Below are 19,514 nucleotides of genomic sequence, written 5' to 3'. Positions count from 1 at the left end.
GCATGTTTAAAAAAAAATAAGAACATAACTAAATATTATCCATCTGTGTCCCAATTTAAATAAGAGCAATTTTCTAAAATCTAATTTCTAAATAAAAAGCAAGCTAGTGTCTGTGGGTATTTAATTCTTAAAGTAAATAATAATAATAATATATATATATTTATATATATATATAAAGCTGAATGTCTGTATGTGTCTGGTCACGAATAGGCTCCTATATGGTTGACTATTTAAAAAAAAACTGATTACATATAATGATTGATGTATCGAGACACAGGACTGGGTTTGATCCAGCAGAACGGTGGTTCATAAAAATTGTGGGGTCTGTGTTCGCACCTGGTCCACAAAATATGGAAATAAAAAAATTAAAAATTTAAAAAAAAAAAACGTTTACAAGTGTTTTTGATATAGATGTACATAAGAATACTTTGATAAGCATGCTTCAACTTAAATAGGGATGGTATAATAAAATTGTTGGCTCTGCGTTCGCGCCTGGCCTCTATAGAATTGGAAAAATTATAGCCTTATTTCCGATTCTAAAAACGATTCTTTTAATTTTTTTTATTAACTATAGAAAAATGAAGCAAATATTTATTTACATGTATTTATTATCGGAAGGTTGTTTATTGATTGCATAAAACCAAGGGTCACAAAATCACAGATTAGAAATCCCATTCCTAAATTTACCATTAAACTCAAAGTTTAATATATTTTTTAAAAAAGTAAATTATTTAAATATTCTATATTTTTGGGATGAGGATTGGCTATTCATATCCGATGATCCAAATACAGTGGGTGCAATAAGTATCCGATACAAAGCAAAAAGTTAGATACTTTTAACAAGATGGACACACAATGTGTGCACTCATTATATGGTTTGTAAAAATAAAATGCAACTTACATTTAAAAATAAACATTTAATAGTTTTCATAAATGCCTAAAAGAAAAACAAATTAAATAATGAAACAAAATGAAGTCATTTTAAATTCAGAGGTTACTTGATAGCATGTCGACGATCATTTATTGACAATTTTTTTTTCAAAAAGACACTAAAATATTGTTTTTTAAAGCATCTGCTTTCACATTTTTCCACATGTGTTCTTGTTTGAGTTATCTCCAGTATGTATTCGCATATGTTTAAACATATGATCTTTCCTCGCAAAAGAAGAGCCACATACTTCACAAGAATATGGTTTCTCGCCAGTATGTGTTTGCATGTGTCGCAACATATGTTCTTTCTGTGCAAAAGAAGAACCACACACTTCACAAGAATATGGTTTCTCTCCTGTATGTATTCGCATGTGTCGCCACATACGTTGTTTTCTTGTAAAAGACGAACTACATATTTCACAAGAATATGGTTTCTCTCCAGTATGTGTTCGCATGTGTTGCAACATATTTTGTTTCTCTGCAAAAGAAGAGCCACACAATTCACAAGAATATTGTTTCTCGCCAGTATGCATTCGCATATGTTTCAACATATGATCTTTCCTTGCAAAAGAAGAACTACATAGGTCACAAGAATATGGTTTCTGACCAGTATGTGTTTGCATGTGTCGCAACATATTTTGTTTATGCGTAAAAGAAGAGCCACATACGTCACAAGGATATGGTTTCTCTCCCGTATGTGTTCGCATATGTTTTAACATATTTTCTTTCTGTGCAAAAGCAGATCCACATACTTCACAGGAATATGGTTTCTCGCCAGTGTGCGTTTGCATATGTCGCAACATACGTTGTTTCTTTGTAAAAGAAGCACCACATACTTCACAAGAATATGGTTTATCTCCAGTATGCATCTGCATGTGCTGAAACATAGTGGGTTTATCTGCAAAACAAGAGCCACACAATTCACAAGAATATGGTTTCTCTCCAGTATGGGTTTGCATGTGTCGCAACTTACTATGTTTATGTGTAAAAGATGAGCCACAAATTTCACAAGAATATGGTTTCTCTCCAGTATGTGTTCGCATATGTTGCACCAAATGATGTTTTTGTGTAAAACAAGAGCCACATACTTCACAAGAATATGGTTTTTCTCCAGTATGTGTGCGTATGTGTTGCAACAAATGATGTTTCTGTGTAAAAGAGGAGCCACAGACTACACATGAATGCGGCTTTTCACCAGTACGAGTTTGAATATGTTGCAACATATTTTTTTTCTGTAAAAGAACTATATATTTCCCAAAAATATAGGTATTTCCTAAGTTTTTTCTTTTTTAAAATTTTATTATGTGTTTGTTTAAGCTGAAGATAGAGTATCCTATCGGCTATCAAACATTCACCCACTTTTTTTTTTAGATATTTCAACCGAGTGATTTTTTTATAATTCTGACTACCACTTTAAGTGTAATTGTTTCTAATCTCCCTTGCACTTGGTTCACCATGTATTTTCTATTTGTTGAATAATCTGGTGTTTTTATTGCAAAAGAAGTTCAACATATTTCACAGGAGTATGTTTATTCTCTAGTATATGTCTGCAAATGAATATCCATGTATTGTTTTTTTGTATGAAAAGAACGACACTTAAGAATATCGAGCTCATTTTGAAGGCAAAATATTTTTTAATCTTTTAATACAATTTCATTCTCTGTATTTTTTTGTTTTACATTTAAGTGAGAAACAGAATTATCTTTTTAATTTTTTTTATAGATTAGATTATTTTTCTGAGTGCATTAATTATATGCAAGTACATTAGGCAAATAAATTTCCGATAAGATTTTGAACTCGTGTTCTAAAAAAAGCTTAAAAAGTTAACATACACATAAAATTGTCAAGAAAACATTTCTCATATACCACCATAAAATTTCATTTAATGAAGAGTTTTGTATTGTTCATCATGTGTTTTCTCTTGCTCCAAGCAGTTTACATCCATATTGATCCAATGATACTTGTTTTCCTCATGAATGTTAATCTGCGAAATTAAAACAATTAAAGATAGAATCTTATAAAGTATATTAATTTTTTAAAAAATATTCTGTAAAATTAAAACAATAAAAACATTTTAAATACAATGGCATATTTTAAAAGAAACAAATCTTTATGTATAGCAGTTTAAAAACATAAGACATACTATTTTTAATTTAATTACTCATTTTCTTTATTAAAATGTGTTTTAGGTAAAAATATTCAGTAATTTAATGAAACTTATTTTCGTATTTACGGTTGAAGCAAAGCGTTAACGCCATTTCATTAGAAAGAAAACTTGAAAACAATGATAGTGGATGGAAGACTGGAAAGCTATAAGAGTTGATAAAAACAAAAAGCCAGTATGGTTGCCGTAGAGTTGAATGTAATAATCAAAGAGGAAAGTGCCCCTGCATGTGTGTCGTGCAGTCATACAACTTACCTTTGGATGGGATCTGAGAGAAAGAGAAATTAAAAATGGCAGCCATGGGTTTATAAGGTTTAGTCTCGTGGAACCTCACAAGATCTCATCTTCCACTGCACATGTATGCAAATGAAATGGTGTCAATTTTCCGATAAAATGTCTGTTGGCAGAGGCAGTGGGGAGAGATGTGCTGGAAGTTGAGAGAGAAAGTTATCAGTGACGAATTCTAGCTGGACTTTTGCGTATTGTATTTGGTTTATTTTGTTTTGCTGTTTACCAGCCCATTTAACGTCAGTTGCAAAAGGAGCTTAAACGCAATTATGGTTAAAGGAAGACTTAAAAGTAATTACAGTGAAAGAAAGACTTGACCTTCTGAATATTACATACTGTTTCAGTGGAATGTTGACAAACTTTACTTAAAACTGGTACCAGAGATTAATAGTGCAAACCTAGTCAATTTTTTATCGTATGGTTTTAAAAAGCTGAGTTCAGATGCCAATGGTGTTTGATAAAGAGATTGGACTTGCTGATCACTTTGTATATAACAGCTGGTACAATCATGGTTTGTCATTAGTTAAGTGAAGAAAAAGGGAAGTTTGGCTTGTATAAAAACAACCTCACATGTGACATTCACTGGAATTACACACCTTCAAAATTGTCAAATCGGACCTATACTGCACAAGCACTTTCAAAATTGTCAAATCGGACCTATACTGCACAAACATCTTTAATTTATTTCAAATCGGACCTATACTGCACAAGCACCTTCAAATTTTTTCAAATCGAACCTATATTGCACAAGAACATTCAAAATTTTTCAAATCGGACCTATACTGCACAAGCACCTTCAGTTTTTGAATGTTTTTTTAATCCTAAGCAGAATTGATGAAAACATGGAAAAGTTATTAGAAAAGTTTGATATTGTTGCTAACCAATATTGAAGTGTTGAGTATTTCACCCTCGTTGATTGAGTATGCTGCTGTCTTGATTGTGTTTGCAGTGCTGTGGGGGACAAAAGAGTTTGCAGACCTATTTTTTCTGAAATCCATTATCAATTTTGCTTTACTTTTTAGTTTCATCATTTAGTTGTTTTTGTTTTCTGGCATATCAACCCTTTTCAGGTTATTTAATGCCAAATCCATGGAGTTTGAAGAAAATTTTTTTAATAGAATATATTTGTTGTTTCTATTTAACCCATAGTTAGGACTCTAACAGGTACTACTACTCTGGGTCAGAGTGGACCTGGGAGCAATGGTAATTAAAGGGTGGCTCCACACTCCCCAAAGCCCACAAGCTGAAGCCTCACCATCGGATATAGTTTAAGGTCATATCTAGGACCCTGTCATCATTTGCTACTTGCTTATTTATTTACTTGTTTATTTTCATTCATACATTTTATGAAAAAAAAAACAGAATTTAATTATTGTTAAACATTTTTCTCTTTCTGAAAGAAAGGTTTGAAATCATTTAGGTTTGTACAATATAAAACTACCAAAGTTAAAACAGTGGATCTTATCAATATTACATACTGTCTCAGTGGAATCGTGACAAACTTTACTTAAAACTGTTACCACAGATTAATAGTGCATACCTAGTCAATTTTTTATTGTATGGTTTTAAAAAGCAGAGTTCAGATGTCAGTGGTGTTTGATAAAGAGATTGGAATTGCTGATCACTTTCTATGTAACAGCTGGTAAAATCATAGTTTGCAGCAGTTAAGTAAAGAGAAAAGGACGTTTAGCTTCTATAAAAACAATTTCATTCACAAAATTCGTATGTGACATTCACTGGAATTACACACCTTCAAAATTGTCAAATCGGACCTATACTGCACAAGCCCGTTCAAATTTTTTCAAATCGGACTTATAATGCACAAGCACCTTCAAAATTTCCAAATCGGACCTATATTGCACAAGCACCTTCAAAATTGCCAAATTGGACCTATACTGCACAAGCACCTTCAATTTTTGAATGTTTTTTAATCCTGGAATGACAGAAACAAATTTTGCAAATGTATTTATCTGCTAAGTAAATTCCCGTGGAAAATATTAAAATGCATTAATTAATGCTGAGTGTTCCTGCACCAGAATGAGTAAGAGAATATGCTGAACTTAAAAAAAGCAACGTCTTCAGGTCATTACTGGTGGTTCAGACATTTAAAGTTAAGGGATTGAAAAGGGTGATTTTAATTTAGGTACTGATAACGGTGGAGGACGCGTTTGGTTTGGATCGCTAATGAAAATAAATGCAATGAATGCTTCTATCTGTCCATAAATGATGGAATCTATTTCTTAAAGAATTAGTTTCTGTATGTGTTGATGTACGATCATTTATTGTCAAAGAGTCTTATTTTCATGCAGAGTTGATTAACCTACAAAAAAAAAAAAAAAATGAAACTGGGCAGAATGTTCTCAAATCCTATTCAGAATTGGGAGATCAATAAGAAATCTAGAATCCTCAAGTTATTAACTAGATGAGTAGACACACCTTCCTATGAGCAGACGGGGGAAAGGAACTAGTAGGCGAGTGAAGGTGCAGGCCTCTACTGAGCAGTAGGTCTAATAGTCTTGAGAGGAGGGATTCGACGATCTTCAGGTTACCAATGTCACACCGTCAGAAAAGTTCCTAGATTCCATCCGGCACTTTCCCAAACCTATTCAGGTCCATAGCAGAAAATGTAAATCATGTTCCATATTGAATTTTGTCAAAATAGATGCAATGAATATTCCTGAGAAAGTATCTACCTTTAAGTAAGAGATGGAATCTATTGTCTAAAGAGCCACAAAAAGCTATAAAACAATGGAACCGGGCAGAATGTTCTCAAATCCTATGCAGAATTGAAGGAACGATGAGAAAATTAGAATCCTCTAGTTATTAGCCAAGTTTGATATTGTTGTTAACCAATATTCAATAATATATTGAAGTGTTTAGGATTTCACCCTCATTGATTGAGGATTCTGCTGTCTTAAGTGTCTCAATTCTATTATAATAGGAAGTCACTCACTGACAACATCATAAACATTAAATAACAGGAGCTTCAAGTACAGTGAGAGGTTAGGGCCTAACTGCGTTTTCATTTTGCATACAAACCTTTGAACAAAAGCAGTGTTGAACTATCAACAGATCAATAAACAGCTTTTTCTCAGTAAGAAGTGATGCTCAGAGAAGGTGGTTGTTTATTGGCACAAGGTCATGCATAATTTTAATGTTTACAGTATAATGTATTTTAAGTAATTATTTTATATACTTATATACCTTTAAGATAGAGATAGAATCTACTGTCTTATTGTTGAAGAGCCCAATTTTTATGTAGATTAATTAAGCCACAAAAAATGGAACAGGAAAGAATGTTCTTTTATTTGTGCTGAATTGAAGGACCAATGAGAAAACAAAACTCCTCAAATTATTGACCAAGTTTGATATTGTTGCTAACAATATTCAACAGTATTACACCCTCGTTAAGATGGAATTATTTCAATCATCTATAAATATAAAAGTGAAAATGTGTGTATGTATGTTTGCTTTTGTGTATGTCTGTAAACGGCTTTTTCTGAGAAGCGGCTCGTCAGCTCACGACTTCTTAAAAACCTTTTATATCACATATAAATCATAATATCTACGAGTTAACAACGGAGATCGCCTGTTATTTTAATTTGCTCGACTTCAAAAAGATAAATATTCAACATTTTTCACTCGCCGCATGTGAATTAGGTTTTTTCATATAATAAAAGCTACACTAATTTTGCGCAATTGCCGGAAATGTCCGAAAGAAAATTTTCGTTATATCAGACAATTGCTATTCAATTTGGAAAATCCCCTTTTTATGGGGAGCTAGTTTCCCCCACAACATCTTGGGTAAAACAAAAATAAATAAAAAAAGCTGCCCCACAGTAAATACTGTCCTGCAGTCAAAGTTGACCTCATTAACTCATTAAAACGTGCACCTGCCAATTCTAAATAAATAAATTCAAACGTGTTTCTGTTAGTATTTCGCCGTGGGCCAGTGGTTAACATCACACGGTTTTTTTCACACTTTACTTTCCAACTTCGACTCAAAGGTTCGGGTTCAATCCTTATACTTAGCTATCAAAACTTTTTTTAAATTTTAACCCCCCCCCTGGAGTTTTGATTTAACTAAGACCATACATACCTACAAACACCTGGGCAATGCCGGGTACCCCCACTAGTGTAATAAAACACTGTAGATTATTTCATATTTACTTCATGTATATCTAAAAACATGCTTCCCATAATGTAAGTCTGCAATTTCTTGTTTCAAAATTCATAATAACATGGTTGTGTAAAATTTAATCTAACTTTTTAAATATTTTCGAATGAAAAACTTAACACGTTATGTAATGTAACACGTTATGTAATGTAACACATTATGTCATATAACGTGTTGTCATGTAACACGTTATGTAATGTGACACGTTAGGTAATGTAACACGTGTAATGTTACACGGTATCTAATGTTACACATTATGTAATGTAACACGTTATGTAATGTTAACTTTTATTTGAAAAAAATACAAATATAATTATTATCAGATTTCTTTGACATTTTACAACAAAAGCTTCACTGATCAATAAATAATTGCTGTTGTGATAAACAGATATGGGGAAAGAGTGGACCTGCATAAATATATATGGCGCAATGACGTTGACACCCTGCTTCTTGCCAGATCATCAAAGTTAAGCAATATTGAGCCTGGCCAGTACCCTAGGGAAGGAGAGATGCTGTATGTACCTCAAGGTAAAATATCAGATTTGGAAACTTGCGCGGTCTATCCTTCTCTCGAGGGTAGATGGGACTCTCTTAAGCCATGAGTGGAAACCCATCCAGTGATGACGTCTCGATAAAAAAATACCCTTGATAGCCCTGGTGAAGCATCAAGTATTCAACTACGGACAAGATTTGAATTACACAACAAACTCGTGTAGTGAGTTCAACCTTGGCTGCGACTGCATGCTAAGTTACATTTTAAATATAGCCCCATAACTCTCCTCCAAGGCTTTGCTAACATATTTGAAAGCTTAATAAAAAATTGTGATAGTTTACTAACTTAATTTATTTTTGTTTCAGACTATTATTCTTATCTTTATTAGTTGTTGTTTTCATCTTTATTGGTTGTTGTTTTTCATGACGTTTCGGCCAACTATTCCTCTGGCCTTTGTCAGGTGGTAACCGCGATGGATAGGAACTTTGAATCTCCTAATTGCATTCTCAGCAATTACTGCCATCCGTAGTTGTTGTCGTCTCACCACGTTTTGGCCAAGTAAACCTCTGGCACGCTTTGAGTAGGATTGAAACCGTTATCTTCAGATATCTTTCAATCCTACCCAAAGAAAATCCGGGTTTGTATTACCGTACACATAGATTCGAAAAAGTTGTCAAAAAACAAATATATAAGAAATAAATGTTATCAAAGGCAAGATAAGTTACTTTTCTGCCAAACTGGATATATTTTTTGTGTTTTTATTCAATGTAACATATTTATTCAGCTCGAAAAACATACAGTGTTTACCGATGTATTCGAAAATTCAAGATGGCGTCCCACACCCTCTTTTACACCGTAAGTTTGGAAAAAGGTGTTATAAATAAAAAACTATACAAAATACTATTAAAAACCCGCCGAATATATGTCAACCTATGTCACAGTAACATGTATTGAGCGAGTTTTTAACAGTATTTTATCCAGTTTTTTATTTATAACATCGTTTCCCAAACTTACCGTGTTAAAGAGAGAATCAGACTCCATCTTGAATGTTCCAATACATCGGTAAACACTGTATGGTTTTCGAGCTGAATAAACATGTTATATTGAATAAAAACACGAAAAATATATCTGGTTAGGTAGAAAAGTAACTTATCTTGCCTTTGATAACATTTATTTGTTATACATTTGTTTTTTGACAACTTTTTCGAATCTATGTGTACAGTAATACAAACCCGAAAATCCTACCCAAGAGAATCCTATCCAAAGAGAATAATAGTCGGAAAAATTAATATATACAATGCTCATTGAATTCCAATTGAGGAATAATATAGTTTACCAGCTTGTTATTTCTAAACTTCTTTCTAAATGACAGTATGGATTAAGGCAAGCACATTCTACTATGGATATCTTACTAGTTATCTTTGAATGTATGCATCATTTTGTTAAGAAACCAGATGAAGCTAAGGTGATAGTGATTTATATATCCAAAGCTTCTGATGACGTCTCCCATGAAGGTCATCTCATGAACTTAATTTGTGAACTATCACAAAACATTTATTATATTCAGATTTTTCTTACACAAAAAAAATCCTGGTTGTCTTTTCTTGGCTATACATGCAAACAAAATAAAATTAATTAAGGTGAATTGTAGAAGTCGATCATTAGACTTTTTTATCTTTGCTTTTTCATAAACAACATCCCTAATTCAATTCAGTCTGAAAAAAAGTGTTTGCTGATAACATCATGTTCTATTCTCAATATGTATGAAAACGAACGCACACATACCCAAAACAATAGTTGAATCCTTAGAAAAACACATCCAGTTTACTATATATATTCTACTACACATTATGAACGAATGATCAAACTACAAAGAATGAACAGTCCTACTGTAAAATATTCTATATTTCTTTAAATAAACACCCTTGTAAATATATATCTGTATTATTTTATAATAGGACAGCAAGTACACAACACTGATGACGAAATACTTGGACTTATTTCAACACAACATAACCTGCAACGAGAACACATGACCAAGACAGTGTTTGAATAATTTGAAAGTCACAGCCAGTTTGTGACCACTAATTCATAAGATTTCTTGCGACTGAAACAAAGTGCATTTCCTTTAACAGTTATAAGAAACCTTTTACACCTACAATTGCCATGGCAACATAAAAGTTCATTATTCAAACTCTTTCACAAGGAAAATGAAATGGATCAAAGATAAGATATTATCATGTTTGCCTTAAGGAAGCTGAGTTCCCTCTACAATTTCTGAAAACTTCTTACATCTGTTATCTTCTATATATATATATATATATATATATATATATATATATATATATATATATATATATATATATATGATTTCTGCACCTTTCCAGATGATTGCTGTCACATTGAGTTCTCCCAATCTCGTCATCCATGCCATCTCAGATGACTCTGCACTCCCAGTGCAGATTTGCACATCTTGAAGCAGATGTGACATACAAATTGAGCAATTTCCACGGAGTTGACTTCCTCTGAAGGTTGAAGGATATTCCTATGAACAATCACATGTCTTCTCAAACCAGCAGTAGACTTGCAGACTTTGCTGCATATTAAACAGACCGTTTGGTTTGATCTAATAGGTGCAAAGTTGACCTGAACAGGAGTTTTGTGCGACTTGAGGTGGTCGAAGTAGCCAGCTTTTGACAAAAACACTCGTTCACAAGTGTCAAATTTCCAGCTCCGTGTATCATAGTTAAGACCATCAATTCAACCATCTGTGAAGCTCTCACGTCAGATTGCTGTGGGCCTGCTTTCTTTTCTCTTTTAGAAGTATTTCAATTGACTGTTGGTGCTGGAAGTTTTGGAATTTAGGAATCTGAATTTGACCATATACTTTCCAGTTTCACAACCTACGTTAGAATATTGTTTGCATCATATTCCGTTTAACGTCAGTTTTACATGTTGGCATGTTTTGGATGGCTTTAGGAACTTGACTTCAAAGTTAACCTATTTCTGACCTTGAAAGAAGTGGGGGATAAAAAAGGGCTTTATTTATCCCTCTTTATCTCAAGCCTATTTCTATCACTTTCTATTATATTTTGCTTAGTCTTTCCCTGTGAACTAAACCTACTACAATCAGCGAATCATCCTTTTGCAATAGATGTCCCCATTTTTACTAATAGGTGCAAAGTTGACCTGAACGGGAGTTTTCTGCAACTTGAGGTGGTTGAAGCTTTTTTCTTAGAACTGCACGCCTGTGGAATTGTCTTCCGTTTTCCTGCTTTCCGGCTGACTACAATATGGTTGTGTTCAAGTCTAACGTAAATAAGTTCTTGATGAGCCGTTCCATATAAGTTATCAACTTTACCAAATTCTCATTACTAATGATTACTATAATGTCCAATTTCTACTGTACACTCTTTAACCCTTATCCTTGAGTGGCCTCTTGGCCTTGATAATGTGGTGATGCCTATGTAAAAAAAAAAAAAAGTAGCCAGCTTTTGACAAAAGCACTCATTCACAAGTATCGCATTTTCAGCTCTGTGTGTCATGGGTAAGACCATCAATTAAACCTTTGCGAAGCTCTCGCTTCAACTTGCTGTATCCCTGCTTTCTTTTATCTTTTAGAAGTATTTCAATTTACTGTGATTTGCCAAACTTGTTGAACCCAGCCATCAGCCCAAAATATTGCCTAACAACCAGACAATCAACAAATCATCCTTTTGCTATGGATATCCCCATTTTTACTCTATTAGATCTTTTTGTAGAACTGCAATCTATTGGAATTCACTTCCTGCTTCCTGTTTATCTAAATACAACACACACAAAGAAAAAATATAATGTGAACAAATATCTAATTACTAATTCTTTACTTTTCTGAACCCAAAACATACAGAAATACAAATATAATGTGAATATCTAATTACTAATTCTTTACTTTTCTGAACCAAAACATACAAAAATACAAATATAATGTGAACAAATATCTAATTACTAATTCTTTACTTTTCTGAACTAAAACATACAAAAATACAAATATAATGTGAACAAATATCTAATTACTAATTCTTTACTTTTCTGAACCAAAACATACAGAAATACAAATATAATGTGAACAAATATCTAATTACTAATTCTTTACTTTTCTGAACCAAAACATACAAAAATACAAATATAATGTGAACAAATATCTAATTACTAATTCTTTACTTTTCTGAACCAAAACATACAAAAATACAAATATAATGTGAACAAATATCTAATTACTAATTCTTTACTTTTCTGAACCCAAAACATACAGAAATACAAATATAATGTGAATATCTAATTACTAATTCTTTACTTTTCTGAACCAAAACATACAAAAATACAAATATAATGTGAACAAATATCTAATTACTAATTCTTTACTTTTCTGAACCAAAACATACAAAAATACAAATATAATGTGAACAAATATCTAATTACTAATTCTTTACTTTTCTGAACCAAAACATACAAAAATACAAATATAATGTGAACAAATATCTAATTACTAATTCTTTACTTTTCTGAACCAAAACATACAAAAATACAAATATAATGTGAACAAATATCTAATTACTAATTCTTTACTTTTCTGAACCAAAACATACAGAAATACAAATATAATGTGAACAAATATCTAATTACTAATTCTTTACTTTTCTGAACCAAAACATACAAAAATACAAATATAATGTGAACAAATATCTAATTACTAATTCTTTACTTTTCTGAACCAAAACATACAGAAATGCAAATATAATGTAAACAAATATCTAATTACTAATTCTTTACTTTTCTGAACCAAAACATACAGAAATACAAATATAATGTGAACAAATATCTAATTACTAACTAATTCTTTACTTTTCTGAACCAAAACATACAGAAATACAAATATAATGTGAACAAATATCTAATTACTAATTCTTTACTTTTCTGAACCAAAACATACAAAAATACAAATATAATGTGAACAAATATCTAATTACTAATTCTTTACTTTTCTGAACTAAAACATACAAAAATACAAATATAATGTGAACAAATATCTAATTACTAATTCTTTACTTTTCTGAACCAAAACATACAGAAATACAAATATAATGTGAACAAATATCTAATTACTAATTCTTTACTTTTCTGAACCAAAACATACAAAAATACAAATATAATGTGAACAAATATCTAATTACTAATTCTTTACTTTTCTGAACCAAAACATACAGAAATGCAAATATAATGTAAACAAATATCTAATTACTAATTCTTTACTTTTCTGAACCAAAACATACAGAAATACAAATATAATGTGAACAAATATCTAATTACTAACTAATTCTTTACTTTTCTGAACCAAAACATACAGAAATACAAATATAATGTGAACAAATATCTAATTACTAATTCTTTACTTTTCTGAACCAAAACATACAAAAATACAAATATAATGTGAACAAATATCTAATTACTAATTCTTTACTTTTCTGAACCAAAACATACAAAAATACAAATATAATGTGAACAAATATCTAATTACTAATTCTTTACTTTTCTGAACCAAAACATACAAAAATACAAATATAATGTGAACAAATATCTAATTACTAATTCTTTACTTTTCTGAACCAAAACATACAAAAATACAAATATAATGTAAACAAATATCTAATTACTAATTCTTTACTTTTCTGAACCAAAACATACAAAAATACAAATATAATGTGAACAAATATCTAATTACTAATTCTTTACTTTTCTGAACCCAAAACATACAGAAATACAAATATAATGTGAACAAATATCTAATTACTAATTCTTTACTTTTCTGAACCAAAACATACAAAAATACAAATATAATGTGAACAAATATCTAATTACTAATTCTTTACTTTTCTGAACCAAAACATAGTATTTTGCGCGAACAGTTGGCAGAGTTGGTGGAAATTTTCTGTTTCTATGTCTATCCTTGTAGCCATGTCACTAGTAAGGGTGCTGGAGGTAAACGTTTTGTCTGGGCTGACGTTATCCGCCTGATAGTCAGGGACCCGAACCTTGGATTAACCACTAAGGAGGCTGTCCTATCAGCAGGTGCAAAGTACTGGGGCTGCTGTATTGCCATTTGGTGAATGGAATCTGGACCATGCAGTAGCTTCTGGTGGGGCCTCTCGATGCCATACTAGTGGGTAATTGTTACGGCTTTACCTTATGTGCTACAAAAAAAAAAAAAAAAAAAAATTCGTTTCTTTTTTTCTCTTAGTTTCCCCTCTCTGTCCTGCTCTAAGTAAATCTGACGACCTAGTCCACAAATTCCAAAATTTCATCATGACAAGTTTCAAGAAAAAATACACGATTAAACCCGGTTCTCCAACTTCCAACGTAGACCCCTACTACCATGTCTCCTTCTCCAACATCAGGGGTCTTCGTTCTAACCTTCCAGAGGTTGAAACCCAATTACAGGAGACTAAACCAGACCTTTTATTTTTAAGTGAAACTGGCATTGGACAGGCTATTTCCCTAGATGAGTTTGCAATTACAGGATACTCTAACTTAACTTCTAAATCAGACCCCCAAGATCGCCATGGGCATGGAATATGTGCCTATATTAAAGATAGCTTTCCATGTGGGAGGGACATCTCCAGGGAAGATCCTAACTTACCCTATATGTGCTTCCGGGTTGCTTTAGCTCACACTACTGCATTTATATTTACTCTCTATCGCCCCTACAACAGCGGAGTTACTATCTTTCAAAGCATATCTGAGAAAATTGACCAAGTCCTTTCTACTTATCCTTCAGCTAACATTCACGTATGTGGAGACTTCAATGTTCACAACGTCGAATGGTTGACCCACTCAAACAAGACCGATGATGAGGGGAGGTTCTGTCATGATTTCTCCATTGCCTATGACCTCACTCAGATTGTTCAGGAACCTACCCATGTGCCCGATAATGACGGCCAGTATGCAAGCCTACTAGACCTTTTTCTCACAACTTGCCCTGAACTATGTTCAGTTTCTGTTCTGTCGCCTCTTGGATCTTCCGACCACTCTGTTGTATCAATTAAGATAAAAATGAAATGTAATAAGTCCCCAAACGTACCTCTTCATCGTACAGTATATCGATACACTAAGGCTGACTGGGATAGCTTCCGTACATTTATATCTGATCTACCTCTGCATTCCATGTTTAAAAAGGATGTGTCCTCTATAGTATTAGACCTGACTGAATGGTTAATTGTAGGTATTGCCCATTTCATACCCTCTAAAAAGTTTCAGCAAAAACCTAACAGCCAGCCATGGTTCTCTCCAGAATGTACTGCTGCCATTGCGCACAGAAATCACTTTTTCCACTACTTCAAACGTAATAGATGTATGGAAACTAAAGCCGTTTTCAGGACTGCCAGCAACCATTGTAAGAAAGTAATAAGGAACGCAAGAGAGTTGTATGCTCAATCTGTTAAGTCCAAAGTAGCTGAGCAGCGGCTTGGTTCCCACCAGTTTTGGCAAATAGCAAACAGAATCCTGAACAGAAGTGTGTGCTCCATCCCAACTATTATCAATGGACCTGAGGTAATCTCGTCAGCATCAGACAAAGCCAAACTCTTTGTTAAGAACTTTGCAGCTAATTCTACCCTTTGTGACCAAGACCGCCAACCCCCAATATTTCCTCCTGTATCAGAAAACACGCTATGTGATATTCGTATATCTGTACGTGATGTTGCGAAGCTAATCAAAAACCTTGATTCGAGTAAAGCAACTGGCCCTGACGGTATTCCAATTATAGTACTCAAAAAACTTCAACCTGAACTAGCGCCCATACTTACAAAACTGTTTAAACGTTGTCTTAAGGAGAATAGTTTCCCATCTCCCTGGAAAATCTCATCAGTATGCCCTGTATTTAAGAATTCAGGTGATCGCACATCCCCCTCTCAGTACAGGCCAATAAGTCTCCTGTGCGTCATGAGTAAGTTGCTAGAATCTGTGTTAAATATAGAAGTAATCAACCATCTAAACAAAAATAACCTTCTTAGTGACACTCAATATGGTTTCCGTTCTGCTAGATCTACTGCAGATGTCCTTACAGTTATATCGCATAGGATTAGCAAATCTCTCGACGGTGGCAATCTTTCTAGGGCAATTGCTCTTGACATATCTAAAGCCTTTGATAGGGTATGGCATAAAGGTTTACTTCATAAGATCGCTAGCTATGGTATAGCTGGAAAAGTCTTCTCAATTATTAAATCATTTCTTTCTGATAGATTCATAAGAGTAGTAGTTGAGGGGCAAAAATCAGAAGCTCATAGTATTAATGCCGGTGTCCCTCAGGGATCCATCCTGGGCCCAACTCTTTTCCTGATCTACATTAATGATCTTCCAAATCATATCCTTACATCATTTGTAGACATTTATGCTGACGACACTACCATTTATGGTACCACATCTAAGACAGTAAACGACCAAGTTCTCTCCAATTCTCTCTCCTCTGATCTTGAGCACGTAGTACAATGGGGAAAGGAGTGGCTGGTTACTTTTAATGCATCTAAAACCAAGCTACTCTCTTTACATCATCAACATTCTAATCCACATTTGGCATCAATTGAAATGAATGGCTCTCGTCTTCAGGAGGCCTCAAGTTTTGACAAGCTTCTGGGCTTGACCATTACTCCTGATCTTAAATGGAACACGTATATCAAATCTGTTGCCAAGGCCGCTGGAAAAATGGTGGGATCTTTCTATCGATCCGGTAGATATCTCACTGCTGATGCTATTCTCTATCTATATAAGAGCCAGGTACGTCCAAGGATGGAATACTGTTGCCACATCTGGGCAGGAGCTGCTAGAAAGGACTTGTCCTGCCTTGATAGGGTTCAAAATAGACTTCGTAGCCTCGTAGGAGATGTCCTTTTCTCCTCCCTGCAACCTCTATCTCACAGAAGAGATGTTGCGAGTTTGTCTCTGATGTATCGTTATTTTCATGGAAAGTGTTCAACTGAGCTTCAATCTATGGTCCCCCCTCGCCAAACTTTCACAAGAAACACTCGTCTAGCTGTAAACACTATCAATAATTTCCCCCACTCTTTATCTGTACCTAAACCTAAACGTAGATTCCATGAACAAAGCTTCTTTCTTAGAACTGCACGCCTGTGGAATTGTCTTCCGTTTTCCTGCTTTCCGGCTGACTACAATATGGTTGTGTTCAAGTCTAAAGTTAATAAGTTCTTGATGAACCGTTCCATATAAGTTATCAAATTTACCAAATTTTCATTACTAATTATTACTATATTAACCAATTTCTACTGTACACTCTTTAACCCTTATCCTTGAGTGGCCTCTGGGCCTTGATAATGTGGTGATACCTATGTAAAAAAAAAAATAAAAAAATATCTAATTACTAATTCTTTACTTTTCTGAACCAAAACATACAGAAATACAAATATAATGTGAACAAATATCTAATTACTAATTCTTTACTTTTCTGAACCAAAACATACAGAAATACAAATATAATCTGAACAAATATCTAATTGACCGATTCTTTATTTCGATTGCATCTATAAATATTGTATCTAAATCTACCTTGTCAATAAAGAAAAGTCAATAAAATAGTATAAAAAAATCATAATTTTATTAAGAATCTAGCCAGGGGTGTTTGGAGGTGTACAAAAAAAGGAAAAAGTGTTAGTAGGTAGGCAGGTTCGAACCTGTGACATGAAGAGGGAACACCTTAGATCTTACTGCTGCACCAAAACGACAAAGGAAGTGAAAAGCGTTTAAATTGAGCAACGTAAATCAAAAGCTATTGACTCACTGATAATTAAGTCAGGAGTCGGTGAAGAAACAAAATGGATCTTGTGGTATATATTTTCTTCACCACAAGGTCATGCTCAGCTCCTAGGTGCCAAATGAATAGCAATTGTCTGGTATGAGGGGTTTCCACACAGTGATCAAACGTAATTGCTTTCTGGACATCCCTGTCATGAAGCCGGAAAACTGCCTTCATTTTCGTTAGTTTCACTTTTTATACTAAAAAGCCAAACAAACAGGCGAGACAGCAGAATAGCGGGAATTTTGAGCGAGTAAAAGCCACTCAAATAAATGATAGAGACGACCTTCTTTTGTAAATCAGAGATATTATAATCTAGGGAGTATATAAAAAGTTCTAAGAATTAGTGACCTTCCTGAGCGCCCACACCTTAAAAAAGCCTTTGCCGAACATAAAAACAAGTGCACGCACAAACACACTCATGCATACACACACACACATTTTCGCTTTTATATAATAGATGAATTGTAGAATATTGCTATTCAAAACTATTTTGCATGATCTCACATTTCACAAGTACAAGGATTATCTGCCTGGAGCAGTGGCACCATGGGTAAAGTATTGAATGAAATTCAGTTGTACATAGTTACACTCTTCTGTAAATTAAATATTTAATCATGTGTGCATGATCCAAAATACAATTGCAAATTAGTTAGGACTTCTACCCAGTCATATTTGATGTAACAAGATTATGCTATCCGTGTGAAGTAAATAAAGGGTTCTGTTTAAAATTCTGTGTAAATTTTCAAGTTCAACCTAATCTGCATTATGTCAGTTACAATGCTCTGAATCATTGTATCTGTAGTAGTTTAGTTTTGTGTTTGACTTTCAACAGATAAGTAAGCTTATAGAGCTTTTGAATATACAAGTGGACTTTTTAATTTATTATTACTATGGAATCTGTACGGAATTTTGAACTGAACCTTTTATTTATTCATCAACTCCCCATATTTCCTCTTATAACACAGAACAAGCTAGGTAACATACAAATATCCGTGCATCAGGTCGCCAAGCTGATAAAAAACCTAGATTCCAGTAAAGCAACTGGCCCTGATGGCATCCCAATTATAGTGTTAAAAAAGCTTCAACCAGAACTTGCTCCCATACTTACGAAACTATTTAAGCGCTGCCTTAAGGAGAAGTGCTTTCCAACCCCCTGGAAGACCTCATCAGTTTGCCCTGTATTTAAGAATTCAGGTGATAAGTCATCTCCCTCTCAGTACAGACCAATAAGTCTCCTGTGTGTTATGAGTAAGTTGCTGGAATCCATATTAAATAGAGAAATAGTCAACCACCTCAGTAGGAATAACCTTCTTAGTGACACACAATATGGTTTCCGCTCTGCAAGATCTTCCCTCCGGACTACAACTTGGATGTCTTCAAGTCCAATGTTAACAAATTCCTAATGAACCGCCCTCTTAATTAAACACTTCATCAAATCTCCACACTAACGTAATGTACTTGCAATAACCCTTATCCCTGAGTGGCTTCCGGGCCTTGATAAGAGGTGATCACTGTGTAAAAAAAAAAGTTTAGCATGCTCACAATTGCTTGGTACAAGGATTTTCTGACTAAACCTGTGGCGCTGTGGATAAAGTACTGAATAAAAATCAGTTGTAAA

The 19,514-nt window shown here is 33.6% G+C and overlaps 1 protein-coding gene across 2 annotated transcripts in view; it reads right to left on the bottom strand.

Moving 5' to 3' along the window:
• Nucleotides 1-618: 618 nt before the first annotated feature.
• Nucleotides 619-19,514, bottom strand: part of LOC145270731 (uncharacterized) — a 36,446-nt gene continuing 17,550 nt past the window's right edge. Inside the window, exons 2-3 of one of the 2 annotated variants that reach the window (XM_080126339.1) lie at nt 3,350-3,521; nt 619-2,914 (exon numbers count right to left, since the gene is read on the bottom strand). In XM_080126339.1, coding sequence (XP_079982465.1) covers nt 1,080-2,153 — 1,074 coding nt within the window. In that variant the 5' untranslated portion in view covers nt 2,154-2,914; nt 3,350-3,521 and the 3' untranslated portion in view covers nt 619-1,079. The remainder of the gene's footprint in view (nt 2,915-3,349; nt 3,522-19,514) is intronic. The other variant, XM_080126338.1, reaches the window with a different exon arrangement.

Source organism: Euprymna scolopes, chromosome 46, assembly GCF_053919585.1.
Source record: "Euprymna scolopes isolate OS-2025 chromosome 46, ASM5391958v1, whole genome shotgun sequence".
NCBI classification, from domain to species: domain Eukaryota; kingdom Metazoa; phylum Mollusca; class Cephalopoda; order Sepiida; family Sepiolidae; genus Euprymna; species Euprymna scolopes.
The sequence above is the reverse complement of the archived record's forward strand: the minus strand, read 5'-3'. Positions and strand labels throughout refer to the sequence as shown.